This window comes from Vombatus ursinus, unplaced genomic scaffold (assembly GCF_900497805.2).
Source record: "Vombatus ursinus unplaced genomic scaffold, bare-nosed wombat genome assembly UNPS02014791.1, whole genome shotgun sequence".
Taxonomy (NCBI): Eukaryota; Metazoa; Chordata; class Mammalia; order Diprotodontia; family Vombatidae; genus Vombatus; species Vombatus ursinus.
This window is the reverse complement of record NW_020954569.1, coordinates 76,175,884-76,190,825: the sequence shown is the minus strand read 5'-3', so window position 1 is coordinate 76,190,825 and position 14,942 is coordinate 76,175,884. Positions and strand designations below refer to the sequence as shown.

General features: G+C 34.1%; 1 protein-coding gene across 1 annotated transcript in view; it reads left to right on the top strand.

Moving 5' to 3' along the window:
- The window catches only part of TXNL1 (thioredoxin like 1), a 45,940-nt gene extending 35,702 nt beyond the window's left edge, over positions 1-10,238 (top strand). Inside the window, exons 6-8 of the mRNA XM_027869070.1 lie at positions 920-1,092; positions 3,642-3,746; positions 9,992-10,238. Of these exons, the coding sequence (XP_027724871.1) occupies positions 920-1,092; positions 3,642-3,746; positions 9,992-10,021 (308 nt within the window). The 3' untranslated portion in view covers positions 10,022-10,238. The remainder of the gene's footprint in view (positions 1-919; positions 1,093-3,641; positions 3,747-9,991) is intronic.
- Positions 10,239-14,942: the final 4,704 nt, after the last annotated feature.

The following is a 14,942-nucleotide window of genomic DNA, read 5'->3' as shown; positions in this document are numbered from 1 at the left end:
CTCAGGATTCCAAATAGACCTAATTTTAGCTTTAGAAACCCAGATTATTAGAGGTAACATTTCCTTAATAGTATGGCAACATATTCTGCCATATAATAGAAGGAGGTGAGTAGTTAGTGCATGTTTAAGACTTTTCAGTGACAGGAAATAATTATTTGTTTTGAGATTATTTAGATATTAAAGTTATGAGGGAAGAAAGGAAATTTTGACCATCTTATAATTCCAGATTTTGAAGGTTCAACCTTTTTGAGCACATAGATAATTTCTCAGTTTTGAGCAGTTGGCTAAGTGACCTTTTTTTAAAAAAAACAAAACAAAACTGATTGAGTTTCAAGTTATTCTCCAAATGTCAACTTATATTTTCCCTTGTCTTTTTAGATATTTTATCTGTTTATCAAACTGTGCCATTTAAAATTAGCTTATAAATTTAAAGCACTTATTTAAAAAATGCTGTAGAAAAGTTTTTTCAAGACATACGTTCCTTTCCTGCTATTGGGACCTTAATTACTTCATTTTATTTCACTAGGCCTTAGTTTCCTTATCTGTAAAATGGTGTTGGATTAGATCTCCAAACTGCTTTTTAGTTCTAAGTTTATGACCCATAAGAATTTCTTATTAAGCAAGTTTCTAATTCTTCCCCTGCCTCCAAATTTAATTTAGAAATAGAGATTTTAGGATGCCCTGAAAGTGAGGGCGAATTATTAATGCTAATATTCAATTGAAAATATCCCAGAGATTGAATTTGGTAACTTTTTGTTCATCTCAGTCTGATTTCAAGGCCTTCTTGCTCGTATGTCCCCACTAATATACTTTTTAAATCTTAAGATCTGAATAATTATTGGATGTTAGCACAGTATTTTAAGGTTTCCCTAAAAAGTTCCTGATCTAGAGGTTTAAAAAAACTCTTTTTTCCTTGTAGGTCAGGGTCCTAAGTATATAAAAATCTTTATCAATCTACCCCGATCTATGGATTTTGAAGAGGCAGAAAGAAGTGAACCAACTCAAGCCCTGGAACTAACACAAGATGATATTAAAGAAGATGGTATTGTCCAACTTCGTTATGTTAAATTCCAAAATGTTAACAGTGTAACTGTAAGTAATATTTCATGGAAGCAAAAAAAGATTTGTTAATGACTTATGTAACTAGCTATTCAAATTTAGTGACTTCCATCCTTATATATGCTAAACTAATTTAAATTTTCTCTTTTAAACTTCTGAATTCCTCCCCCACCCTATTATAGATTAGCCAATTTTTTACATTTTGAAGTCTTATAAAATGCATATGAAAAATGTTGGCTTAACTTAAATCAGCCTTTTTTAAAAGTAAATTATTTTTAAAGATATATTTAATTCTTTAAAATTTCTGTGTAGCTATAGAAGGCTAGTGGGTATAAATGACAGGGAGACTGATACAAAGCATTAACAACTAGAGCTCTCCATTTAGAAATGTGCTACTTCATTAAGCAGTGAGCTTTTCATGATTAGAGATTCCCTCCAGAGACTGGATGATCACTTATCAACAATGTTGCAAAGGCAGCTTCGATACCAACAGACTTTGAAAAGAGTGAAAAGAATCCTGGACTTATACACATACTATAGGCAGCTAGGTGGAGCAGTGCATAGAGCCCTGGGCCTGGAGTCAGGCAGAGCTGAATTAAAATCTGGCTATAGGCACTTATGAGCTGTGTGACCTTGAGCAAGTCACTTAACCCATTTTGCCCGTTTCTTCAACTGTCAAATGAGAATAATAGTTGTTATTGTGAGGGTCAAATGTGAAATACTTATTAGCACTTAGTATGTGTCTGGCACATAGTAGGCCCTGCATAAATGTTAGCTTCTGCTACCACCACCACCACCACCACCACCACCACAACCACCACCATTACTATCATTTTCTAGCCACCTGGGCAAGTCAGCTAAAGAAATCTGGTTGATTTTCAATTTTGTTATCTATAGTACTTTATGGTTATGTATGAGAAAAATTAGATAACTAGATAAAAGAAAGAAAAAGGAATTAATAATAAAAAAATTCCAAAACTAGAGAATGAGAATAAATGAGAACCTATGGTAATTGGGTTGCCTTAAAGTAGATTAAAAAAATAACTGAAGGGTCAAACTTCTGACTTCAAAAAGGAATAGAGCGGGGAGCTAGGTGGCACAGTGCATAGAGCTCCAGCCTTGGAGTCAGGAGGACCTGAGTTCAAATCTGGCCTCAGGCACTTGACATTTAACTAGCTGTGTGACCCTGGGCAAGTCATTTAACCCTAATTGCCTCACCAAAAAGCAAAAAAAAAAAAGAAAAGAAATAGAGGGACAGCTCCGTGGTGCATTGGAGAGAACATTAGAGTCAGGATGACCTGAGTTCAAATCCTACTTGCTGGCTGTGTGACCTTGGAGAAGTCATTTAATCCTGATTGGCTCATCAAAATGAGAGAGAGAGAAAAAAAGGGGAGGGGGGGAGAAAAAGGAATAGGAACCGAAAAAGCAATTTGGGAAGAAAAAAGTTATTAGGAACAAATGGAGGGAAATATAAACCTAACATAATTTAAAATATGAATGGATTAAATAATTCAATATAATGAAAGAGAGTGCCGGATTGGATAAGAAAAAAGACCTCACAATCTGTTGCTTATAAGAAACGCACCTAAAAAACAAAGACGTACATAAAAATAAGAGACTGTAACAAAATTTACTGTGCATCAGGTGAATCAAAAAAAAGCAGAAGTTGGAATCATCAAAACAAAAACAAAAAATTCACAACAGTTAAATGTAAGCCTTTCAGGAAAATGGAGGTCCTATGTTTCTTGTCTTTTCCTGGTGAGATAATTGAGGTTAAGTGACTTGCCCAGGGTCACACAGCTACTGTGTCAAGTGTCTGAGGCCAAATTTGAACTTGGGTCCTCCTTACTCCAAGGCCACAGCTCTATCTACTGTGCCACCTAGCTGCCCCCTAATATACTAATTTTCAAGTAATGTTTTTTTTTTCTAAATGTAGTAAAGAGCTTAAACATCAGGTAGCCTAGGATTTAGAATGAGAAGACCTGGGGTCCCTTCTGAGGCATCTGAAGAGTTATGTTTTTAATCAGTTAAATTCAGCAAGCATTTAAGCACCTACTATATGCCAGGCCACACTGAAATGCTTGAACAGCAACAATGTGCCAAGTACTGTGTTAGGTACTGTGGATACAAAGACAAAGATAAAAATGGCCCCTGCCTTCGAGGAGATTACTTTCTACATGAACCTTTCAACAATGTGTTCTGAAGACGTCAGAAATTCTGCCATTCAACAGTTATTTTTTCTTATTGTGTGTGTGTATGTGTGTGTGTTTGTGTGTGTATGTGTGTATATATGTATTATACTTAACTATGGCAACACTTAGAGCAAGGGTAAGAAACTAGAAGAACTAAGTGAGTGAAAGTCATGGTATAAGGAGGCCCTGGAAAGATATAGTGTTAGGAACACATTCTTTAAATTTCATTTTTGTTCTTTAATTCCATTTACTTTTACCTGTAATGCAATTTAGATGTAACCTGAAGGAAATTACTTAATAAATATAAAAAAAAATCTAAGTTGTTGCACATTCATCAAAAATTCATTGGTAAATGTAGATAACAAAAACTCCTTTTCTTCTTTATTTTAGTTATTTGTTCAGTCCAATCAAGGTGAAGAAGAAACAACAAGAGTTTCATATTTTACATTTATTGGTACTCCAGTTCAAGCAACAAATATGAATGACTTCAAACGAGTAAGTTTGCTCTAAATAATGGTTTCCTAGAGGAAATGTGAAGCCTAAAGATTATTCTTTAAAGAAAATGTATTTACATTTATTTTGTTACTGTTAAGTGATACAATCATATTTTCTATCCTGGAACAATGTGAAATTTGAGTTTCTACATAGGGATTATAGTTATATTATCAAATAAGATGTATTGTCTCATCAGCTAAAAGGCACCTTACTGGATTTAGTAGCTGTATCTTTAACATCTAATTCTTTTTGGTATGCTGGGTGTTAGCTAATGGTACTTTAGACAAGTTACAGGGGAAATGAAAGAAAGATGGCTGGCATTAATATTGCTAGCATTTGGAGCTTAAAGTTAAGAGTTGGAATAAATGGAATATTTGACTGCCAAGTACTTGTAGAACCTTGTAGTGAACAACTTAAAGGGCAGTGGTACAAAGATTTTGATTATTGTTTTATTTGAAGATATATTTTAAAAACAAAGCAGTTTAAGGAATCTGCTGTACAGAAATACTACATTTCCAAAAGAAAAGTGGACTGAGTGCATTTCACAAGATGTGGAACTTTATATCTAGTTTTTAAATATTGTAGTATTCTTAATATAAAAAGACAGCTTATATTTTAATATCAACTGACCTTTATTGAGAACTCTGAATATATGTGGTAGCTTTGGGGACCTAGGGTTTGATACTTAAATAGAATACACGTAACTGGTATGGGGGAGGTTAGAAAAGGGGAGGCACTAACAACCAGGAATCAGTCAAGCTCTCTGGAAGGGAGAAGGTGAGCTGAGCTGAGTCTTGAAGGGGCTGGTTCCAAAGAATAGAGGTGAGGAGGCTAGTCAATTCAGGAGTGGGACATGCTCATATCCTTTACTGTAAATGGTTTTATTGAATCACATGTTCTTTATAAAACAGAAAACATTGATAAATATCTCAGCTGGATATGGGTGGGAAACCATGGGATACTGGAGAGTGCCAAATTTGAGGTCAGAGGGCTTGGATTCAAATCTCAGCCCTCTCTTGGGGCAAGTCACTTACCTGGACCTCATTTTTATCTGAAAAATGAGGTTTGCATTAGATGAATCTACAAGTCTATGATCAAATGAAATTCCCAAGTATTGTCATGGTTCCAGAAAGTTAATCACATTTTGAACTATTTTATTTTCTCAAACAAACTATATACCTAGATTTGTTGAATTAAATGAAACGTTGAAAAATAACTGTAGCCAATGGGGGAAATTTTGGTGTGAACCAAAAAAAACAAACCAACCAGTTCTTAGTTGATTGACTGCTTTGTCAGTCAAAGTCAAATGGCACTTTGTTTAAACAGTTTTTAGCTGTGCTGTGCCTCATCTGGAGTACTCCAGTGTCCTCTGTTCACTTACAGTCTCTTTGCAGGTTATTAATAACCCTGTAAATGGCATATGCTTGTGTTTCTATTTTTCTAATTTTCTGACTCTAGCCCCATATAATTGTCATCCCTCACTACAGTTTATACTAACAATTGATTTCAAAGATCTTTTTAATATATTCACACATAAACTTCATATATACCTTTTATCTTTCATCTCTCATCTGTCTATACTCAGTTTCCTTACTTGTATTTATTACTGTTATATCTTCCTGGTCTTTATGCATTTACTTTCATTGTCCCTCACATCTAATCTAGTCAACTTTATTTTCATTTGCCAAATCAATATTGTTTTCTTCTTTGAAGACCAGTTCAGGACCTGCCTCCTTCAGGATGGCCACCAAGGTGTTACAAGTATACTATCCTTGACTTGTGTGCCTGTTTATTTTAGTACTTTGCTTTATATTTATCTCGTTAATTTGTTTAATGTTCTTGTTATTACACTTTTATGTTTTGCCCCTCCATTCCTGTTCTTTCAGCATAACATGTTTAGTTAATAAGAATTGATTACCTATTTGGACTTAGTAAATATTACATGTACTTTTTTTTCCTTTTGAAGGCCTACATGAATCTGTTTTTCTTGTTGTAGTCACTTATTTTGTTGTTTTTAGCAAATATGTGTCAGTGATATATGTAATATCAGTTCAGTTGGTTGAAAGCAAAAAATGAGTCAAAAAGTAGGGATTTTATGACACTGAGTTTTTCTTTGGAATTGATAGTTGACATTCTATAGAGTAGGAAATGCTTATTTTAAAAATGAGTTTTGATATGAAATTCAACACTTATTGTTTACATAACTATTTAACTAGTGGAGATGAAAATGAAATCTAAAACACATTTCCTGTTAACTAAAAGTATTTCTGGTCTAGTTAGGAAGGCCAAGGTATAAATACTTAGAAAGTTATATAAGACTTTTAGAAAGTTATCTAACCAATGGTAATGAAAGAAATGTCACAGAGTTACTACAGGATTGGTACAGGTACCAGTCAATAGTAGCATAGGCATAGTTCAGAAGAGAGAAAGATTCTCTGGGAAGTCTTCATGGCAAGGTAATGGAACTTCAGCCAACCCATTTAGTTGTGATTGGAGGGAGGCCATGTCATTCATTCAACAAATATCTGTGTGCTTGCAAAGCACTGGAGGAGATATACAAGCAACAGCCCCTGCCCCATGGTCTTTTATAAGTTGGAATAAAATGCATGAGCAAAGGCATGGAATCAAGGAACATGAGGCTTGCTGACAAGGCCAGAAGTGTAATTCTTTTCCTTTTGTTTACTCAGTCCAAATGGGCTTATTAATAAAAAATTTTTTTCAGGTCAAGTTAAAATTAACCTAGGCAGTTCTGTTCAGTACAGTGAATAAGTATTTGATGTGTGTAGTGAAGCAAATAGCAGTGAATATTTTGTTGTAACACTTCTGAAGAGCAGAAAATAGAATCTTTTAGCTTTATTATCTTTGGGATGGGAGAGAGAGTTGACTCTCATTGTATTGCTAACATTGTATCTTTACTGAAGTTCTGGTAATGCTTAAAGGATTCATATTTGAATGTGAACAGAATTTTTTACCTTAGAATTCTCTTTTTTCCCCATCCCCCCACCCCCACATGCCATCATGTGATTTCTCAGGCTATATAACAATTGATTTAAAATAAGAGTGGGTAAAATTAACGTTACTGATTGCAAACTGGATTGATGCAGTAGTCATTAATTAGCTTTTAAAATGTTTTCAGAGAGGCGGGATCATTTTATGAATTTTAACTTGAGGGAAAAATAAAATATAAAATCTCTAATGTTGTATGACAAGCTTGCAGTCTAAAATCTGGGGAAGTAGAGTAGGGGTTTTTTGGTGCTAAAATATGCTATTTATGTAGGTTGCTTTGTTTTACTACTTTTATTAAAACCAAAATTGCTATTGTCTTTAAATGAGCAAAAAATAGGTATTTAGCAAAGATGTAGGTGCTTTTTCTGTCTCTATTTCTTTGTGGGAATGACACGCAAATAAAAAGCCAAGCAGATTTTTATTACTGTAATGAAACTGTACTTCCCCTTATCCTCTAAATTGGCCACTCACATTTGCCAGCTATTTTTGTAACACTTTTGTCTGTTTATTTTTCAGCTGATTAATCCAACTCAAATGAACTAAAAACACAGAAGATTTTTTTAAATGAAGTAATATAAAGATTGATCTTGTCCCACTCTACTCCCCTCCTTGCTTCTCTGCTCATCTAGCACCTGTCTGCTCTCACCCTTTCCACAGTATCACCATTGCTGGTGCAAGAGCCTTCTCTGCAGCTCCTATCATCTGGATCAGCCTTCTTGTATCCATATTTCATCAACCATCTCTCTTCAATTCCCACCTTAGTCATTTCTCTCACTTGGGCTATTAATTTTGTTTTCTTTACAACTAAGTGCTTTTATTTATTCACCATACCGTATGTCTTATACTGCTTTCTGTTAATTTTTAATTTTCCGCTGTTTTGTACTTAATTTCATAAAACATTCTAAAGAAGTTGTACTTTGAATCATGATTTGAAGTACAATTCTACTTAATTTTTACATTTGCTAAATTAATGTGATACGGAATAATCAGTCCTGAAGGCTGCTTTATTTTTTTTTAGGATATCCTGTATCTTTTAGTTTGTTTCAATTAGCAAATTAAATATTGCTTAACCCATGATAACATTTTCATGTTCTTTTGTACTCACATGATGTTTTGGGTAGGAAGGCTTTGGGAGTTGGAGAAGGGTGGGAGAAGGTGCAAGCTACCTTATTTCTGATTCATTTTGTATCCTGATAGATTAGAAGGCTTTTAAGAGGTAGTTATTTCTTTTTTGTTTTTGATCTAACTTCCGTATGTTTTAAGCTTAAAAAATTTAGATTAAAGATGCCCAGCATAACAGAAAGCTCAGGGCCAGATGGTAGGATAGGGGTAAATATTAAAATAGAAGGCAGTCTGAATTTTTTCCAAAAACTAAATCTTTTGTGCCCAGTACTGATGTACCTTAGATGCTGTTAGTCAGTGGAGTGATGTATGGGCTCAGAGAAGAAGGAAGAAAAAACCCTTAGGGCTTGGGGGTGGGAAATCCAAATGTACTGGTATGCTTAATTTCTTTTTTTTACAGAGAATACACATTGGCAAGTTGAGAGGTATCAACCTGTGAAACCAGTATGCAGATTTGTATCTTCACTGTTACACATCTGCTAACATTTTAATTAATATATTAGTGAGGTTTTTTTTTGGTTTTGTTTTGTTGTTGTTTGCGTAATCCAAAAGCTCACTGTTGTGCTTGTTGCCACAATAATACAAGTGAAGAATAAATGCTTTTAATAATCTGTTTAAATTATTTCTTGATACAATTGAATCTCTTTCACTGCCCTGGGTAGTTCTTAAACACTCTTTAGTTCTTTCTCCATTGCCTGTTCTTTTTTTGGGGGGCGGGAGAGGCGGGCGGTTTGAGGCAATTGGGAGCAAGTGACTTGCCCAGAGTCACACAGCTAGTGAGGGTTATGTGTCTGAGGCCAGATTTGAACTCGGTTCCTCCTGACTCCAGGGCTGGTGCTCTATCCACTACGCCACCTAGCTGCTCCTCCTTTCTGCTCCCAATTCCCTAGTCTTAAAACTGTGTATGCTATTATTAGTTTTTAAAGTTTCTTGATGTAGTTCTTTCTGGAATTAAAATCCAGTTTTGTTAGTCATTAGAATATTTTCCCCTTTATAGGAGAAAAACCTATGCTTAGAGTCCTAGAATGCTAGAGCCAAGGAGGGATCTGAAAGATCATCTGATCTGTCCCCTAAACCTATAAATGACCTTTGAAGCAGTAGATGGCATTCTGAACTTAGTCCCTCACTATGTTAGGCTGAGCCATATTCTTTATTTTTTACATTTGTCATATATAGGGTGTCTCAAAAGTCTTAATGCAGCTTTAAGCTTTTAAAGCTTAATGTGATAAGAAATAAATTAAAACATAAGGTAATAGCTTAAAACTGCACAAAAGATTTTTGGGACAGCCTGTATATTGGTGACTTGGCATGAATGTTGCATGATACAAAACTGCTCTTGTCAGGAGACAGTTTTGTAAGTGGTGAATTGTAGTGCATTTTATATTCACTTATATCTGCTGTTAACATGCAGTTTCTTTGATTGTAGACTTTTAGGATTAAGTATTATTAGGATGTAAACATTGTATTTTAATTCAAAAATAAACTGCTAGATCTTTTGACAGAAACATGGTTTTACTTACGTTTTTAGAACTTTCTATTTTTATTGAAGCCAGTATGCTAGAATCAACTGAAAACAACTGAATCTAGTAGAAAACAGTGTGCATTAAGGAAAATAGCATCTCTCTGGTGCAGAAATTAGTTGTTTTTGATCATCTTTTTATTGCATGTTTGTACATTGTAGAAGAAATTTAGAAACCTGTCAACAGCATGAAGAGATGGATTTAGGCTACTGTTAACTTCACACTTTTTTCAGTAGGCACTTAATTATAATTAAAAAAATTTTTTAATAGTATGGAAAATATGTTCTGCTTTACTCATATAGGAGCTTTTTGTTTTCTTAACTTTTCTAAATTTGTCAACCGTGCTTGGAAAACTGTGTGGAAAAGCCAGAAAAAACCTGCATGTGTTCCATTTATTCCATGGCAGTCTTGAGAACCTAGTGACTGGGGGCGGGGTCACAATTTGCTCCAGTACTGAAAGTAGATTGCATGCCAAAAAGATGCAGTGATAAAAATTAATACTGGTTTTTTTGGGGGAAAGGTTTGTTTGTATTTTTAAAACCAATGCACATTTCCAAATCAAATTATGCATTCAGATTTACTTTTCTTTCTTTCTAGGTAGTTGGTAAGAAAGGAGAAAGCCATTAAGATGCAGAAGACACTGGAAAACCCTTATTGCAATCAAAATGGATCTTCACTTTATCTACGGCTCCTGGATAATTGCTTGACCCTAGCCAGAGACTGTCAATGTTTCCTTTAATGCCATTACCAATAAATCATTGCTTTTGTTCAGATGGTTTCACTAGTGTTTCTATTGTAATCTTGATACATGTATTTGTAAATAAAAGTCATTACTTTTGCCAAATTTAATTTCTGTCATTTTAAGTAAGTAAGAATTTTTACTTTCCATTAGTTTTGAAATTTTCTGGCTTCTGATTTTAGGAGACTTAACATATCCAGTGTTATACAGGCTGACAGTTGACTTTTTAAAGTTGAGAAACTGTCGTAATTAAGGGTTGTCTGTTTTTGAGAAAATACCAGTTTAATACAATAAAAATTTGAAATGCAAGGGACTGGGAAGAATGGATTTTGAAGTGCCCATGTTTGTATTATGTAATATTTTTATTAAAGAACAGTTGGTTATCTAGGGAAATAGGAATTTTACATGATCTTTTGCATAGACTTAAGATTCAACTGTCTACAAATGTTACCTGCAAACTATTAGATAACAGGATTGAAAATTCCTAGGTCTAATCATTTACCACACCAAGATTTTTATGTCTTCTGAATCATTTGTGAGTCACCGTTTCATTTATTGTGGCTTTATGGACATTAAGCATTAGGTAAAAATATAGTACTTGAAATTAAAAGTCTTTTAGTGTCATTAAATAAAGTTATTTCTATTATTTGATTCATTTAACAAATATTCATTGTGTTCACTACCTAAATATACAATACAGATGTAGAGATGATGGTTCAGGGGTAAAATACTAAAGGGAGGAAGAGTATGGCTGGAATAACGAAATATGTATATTCACTTAAAGGATGCTTCAGAAACAGTTTGGAGAACTTGAACAGGTATCTCAGAGAAACCAAAATTTGATGTCATCTTGAGCTGTAATCTTAAAGCATTGGTAAATTTACTTTAAAAATATCCCTGAATATTTTAAAAATTGAATGGCTATATAAGAATACACATGGCACATATAATTGTATAGTTAAAATAACTGAGTAATATCAGTCTGGCTTTTGGGAGTGTGTGTCTAGGAGTAGAGTAGAGATTCTGTTTTGTCTAGAAATAGGTTTGATTTTGGCTTTGGGAGATTAATATGTTTAAATATATAGCTTTCTGGGTGTAAATCATGCAGAAAGCCTAGCATTTATTTCATGAAACACATGTACCTATAGAAATTTCTCATTTTTATGTACTGTTGCACATTAAATGGACTATAGTGATGCCTTTATTTCTTATGTACTTCCTAGCTATGTTGCCTTGGGTGAAGTAGAGGCAGAGAGCCAAGAGATATAAAGCATGTGAGACTATATGTAGAGAATCTCCAATGAATCACTTATGAAGTTTAGGACAAGATGAATATTAAGAGCTATTTCTGTTATAGTTTTGTACACAACTACCTTTTTGGGTGATTGTTAAAGTGCCTCATCTTACATATTGCTGACCTCATAACTATTTATACTTGACGATTTGATAACCCAGTGATAGTGAATTTTCATATTTGTAAAGGATTGGACATCAAACCTATATTGTTTATGTAACTTTTCTATAACTTAATTGGTTACAATATACAAATCTTCCATAATACAAATTGTAAATAGTTTTAAATGAATGTTTATAGGTAACTGTAAAATGTTTCACTTAATGGGGAGTTTTAATACTACTAATAAACATGTCTTCTTGACATAACTTAAAAGTACCAAGCTGAAATCCTGATGTTTTCTCATGCTAAGAGAGTAAAATCTAAAGGACATTTGGAACTGTCTATAGGAATAAAAGCTGCCTTGGGAAAATACAGCCATAATCATTTTAACTAAAGCTTATTTGAACAACTTGCCCATTAAACAGAAAACTTTGTTGAGGAAGTTAGGTGTAGAACTAAAATTTTTAGTTAGGAATAGCGAAATATCTCTAGCATTTGGGGAAACTTTTGATATTCTTTCATTAGTTTTTGATGTTATGGCTCAATAAATTGTTTTTTTTTTTTACATTTGATTCATCTTTTCTAATTTAAAATAAATTGTCTGGGTTCCGATTGAGAATCCTAGTTTTCTCCCAGGTGACATATGTCTTGTCTTTGTCTTTAGTCTGCAGAGCATATCACTTCTCAGTAAGAGTATGCTGTGTGATGTACACAGTGACGATTTAATGTAAGAAACTGCTTGCCAAGTCCACTGATTAGTCCCTGCCTTTGTAGAATTTAAAGCTGCACTTACATTACAGCTGCCATAAATCGGATACTAGAACTTTTGCCTAACATTCATGACATGTAGACAGGAGTGTTATAGTTGTCATTTGTCCATTGATAAGATGACCAAAACGTTGAAAATGAGTTTTTTAAAACTTGAATATTCCTGTGTTATCTTTAAATTGGAAAAAATGGCATTTATACATGCTACTTGTTGAGAATAGGGAGCTGGATTAGATTTCTGATGTAATCTTCTGATCCTTAATGATCACATTTGAGAAATATTTAACAGAGTATTGCTATGTGAGTTATAGTCAATGGATAATTGAAATTGTGACATCTGAATTGGTAGTTCCTTTGGAGAGGAAAAAAAACCATAGCTTTATGACATTTTGCCTATTAGAATTATCCGTTTATCAAGTTATATAATAGAAGCAGAGGAAAATCTGTTAGGAAGTTTCACTCAGTATTACTGAGGAACAACCTTGAAGGAAGAAGAGGGTTTTTTTTGTTTTGTTTTTTACCCTAAGTTTACAATTACATGAAAAATTAGTATTGTGGGTAGAATTATTTGTCATTCAGAGATTGAAGAACAGTTTCCCAAACTTTAAATCCCTCTTCTCTGCTAGGTGTGTAGGAACCACTTCAAATTTAACAACTGAGTTATATTTTAAGTAATCAATACCTACTTCCCCAGACTACAGAGGTGCTAGGAAAGTTGTGTTGAGGACAGGATGATTTCTAATTGAAATTCTGTGATTCAGAGTAATTTGTGTTTGTATTTGTGAAACAAATGCAAATACCTATCACTTTGAAAGGACTGTGAGGTTGGGGAGGGCAGGGGAACCAGGATAAAAGTGTCGAACTTGCCCTTGAGAAGTTTATCAATCTAGTTTGTTTTCTTCCACCGTCTGTAGGTTGTTAAGATACCAACTATAGGAGAAGATACTTGGCAGTTCTAGTTATCTTATGATCTGACACCAGTTCAAAGTTCCTAATTCATTATTTTCCCTCTACTGTCACTTCCCAAAGGAATGTTTTGGAAAATTTAAGCAAAGTTTGTTGGAAAAATTCATTCCTTGAATGTGCATATTTGTACCGTATGCATCAGCAAGCAACCTAATAGGCACAATTGTTAACAGTGACAAGTTAATTCTTCAAGGGCTAGGCAGAACACAGAGGTTCAGCTTTCTAACAAAAGACACGCATACATACAAACACACAAACGAAAAACAAGTGGTGGTTTTTTTTTCCCTTTAGGAGTAGTGAACCAGTAGTGAAAAGCAAATAATAGCTTGCTTGGTGTAGTAAGCAAGCAGTTTTTGCTGTGCATTTGTCATCAGTGAAATATCTATACTTCCTAGTCTTGAAATGAACCTCATATCTAAACTCTATCCGAGTCTCCGATTTGCATAAGTTTTTGTAAAACCTGTACCTTATCATGTTCAATCTCATGTACAACAATCATCGTACCTATTAAACTGAGTAGGTCACATGCTTCTCAAAGATAAGACTTGTTAATTTTTTGAAGAGTTAACTTTAGATCATGAGTTGTCATCTAAATAGCCTTCCCCAAAACAAGAATTCTTCCTGTAATATACCTGATGAAATAGCCCTCCAGCCACTGCTGAAATATTCCTTTGATGGACCTCTCATGGGGTATTTATGGACAACACATTGATAGGAAGTTGAATGTAAACTAGAGTACTGAACTAATTTCCGTTTTTGTCTGTATTGCCAGAGCTTAATACAAAGTGTTTTCGTTATAGTAGGTGCTTAATATTTGTTGAAGTTTTTTGGGTTTATTTGTACCATCTTTCCCAGTACTTAATATAGAACTAATACTAAGGACTAATATATACATAGTCATTTATATAGCTGTGCTGTAGTTGTAATGTCACTAGCTGCATTTGAAGTTAGAAGACAAGGTTTATATCCCATCTCTGCTTTCTACCTGTGTGAACTTGGGTAAACTCTGAATATTAGTTACCCTCTCTGTGAAATAAAGAGGCTATACTAGATCCTTTCTAAGATCCCATTAATGTTTTCATTGGGCTTTGTTGAGACCTGATTCTAGAGATGGTCAGGTTAGATTGAATATTAGGAACCTGTTAAAGAAGAGCAAAATGCATGTTATTCCTTTTCTGCAGCCTTCAAAACCTTTTTAAAGTCCATGGGATTAATTTTGCTCTTAAGCCTCCATGAAAGACAAGCAACTGTTCCTGTGACACCTATGCTAGGAATAATAAAACTTCTTGAAAAAAAGAAATGCAGAGCAGTCTACTATAGTCTGACTAACTGGCCTAAAATGGAATAGAGTGAATACCACAGAGTCCATGCAAACCAGCACTCATAGAGGATCTATGATCTATCTCGACCATTTGTCCATTGTACCTCTTCAGAGACTCCAATTCTCAAACAGCTTATTGATTTAATAGTTCGAGATGCTCTAACACGTTGCTTTGTTTTTCCTGTCATTTTACTTATTTTTAAATTAAAAAATTTTAACAAAAAAAACCCTACCTTTTTCCCCCTCTGATCTCCCTCTCCACTGAAGAAGAAAGAAAAACAAACCTTTTTTAACAAATGCATAAGCAAGCAAAACAAATTCCTGCATTGGCCATGTCCCAAAAGAATTTTTTTTTAAA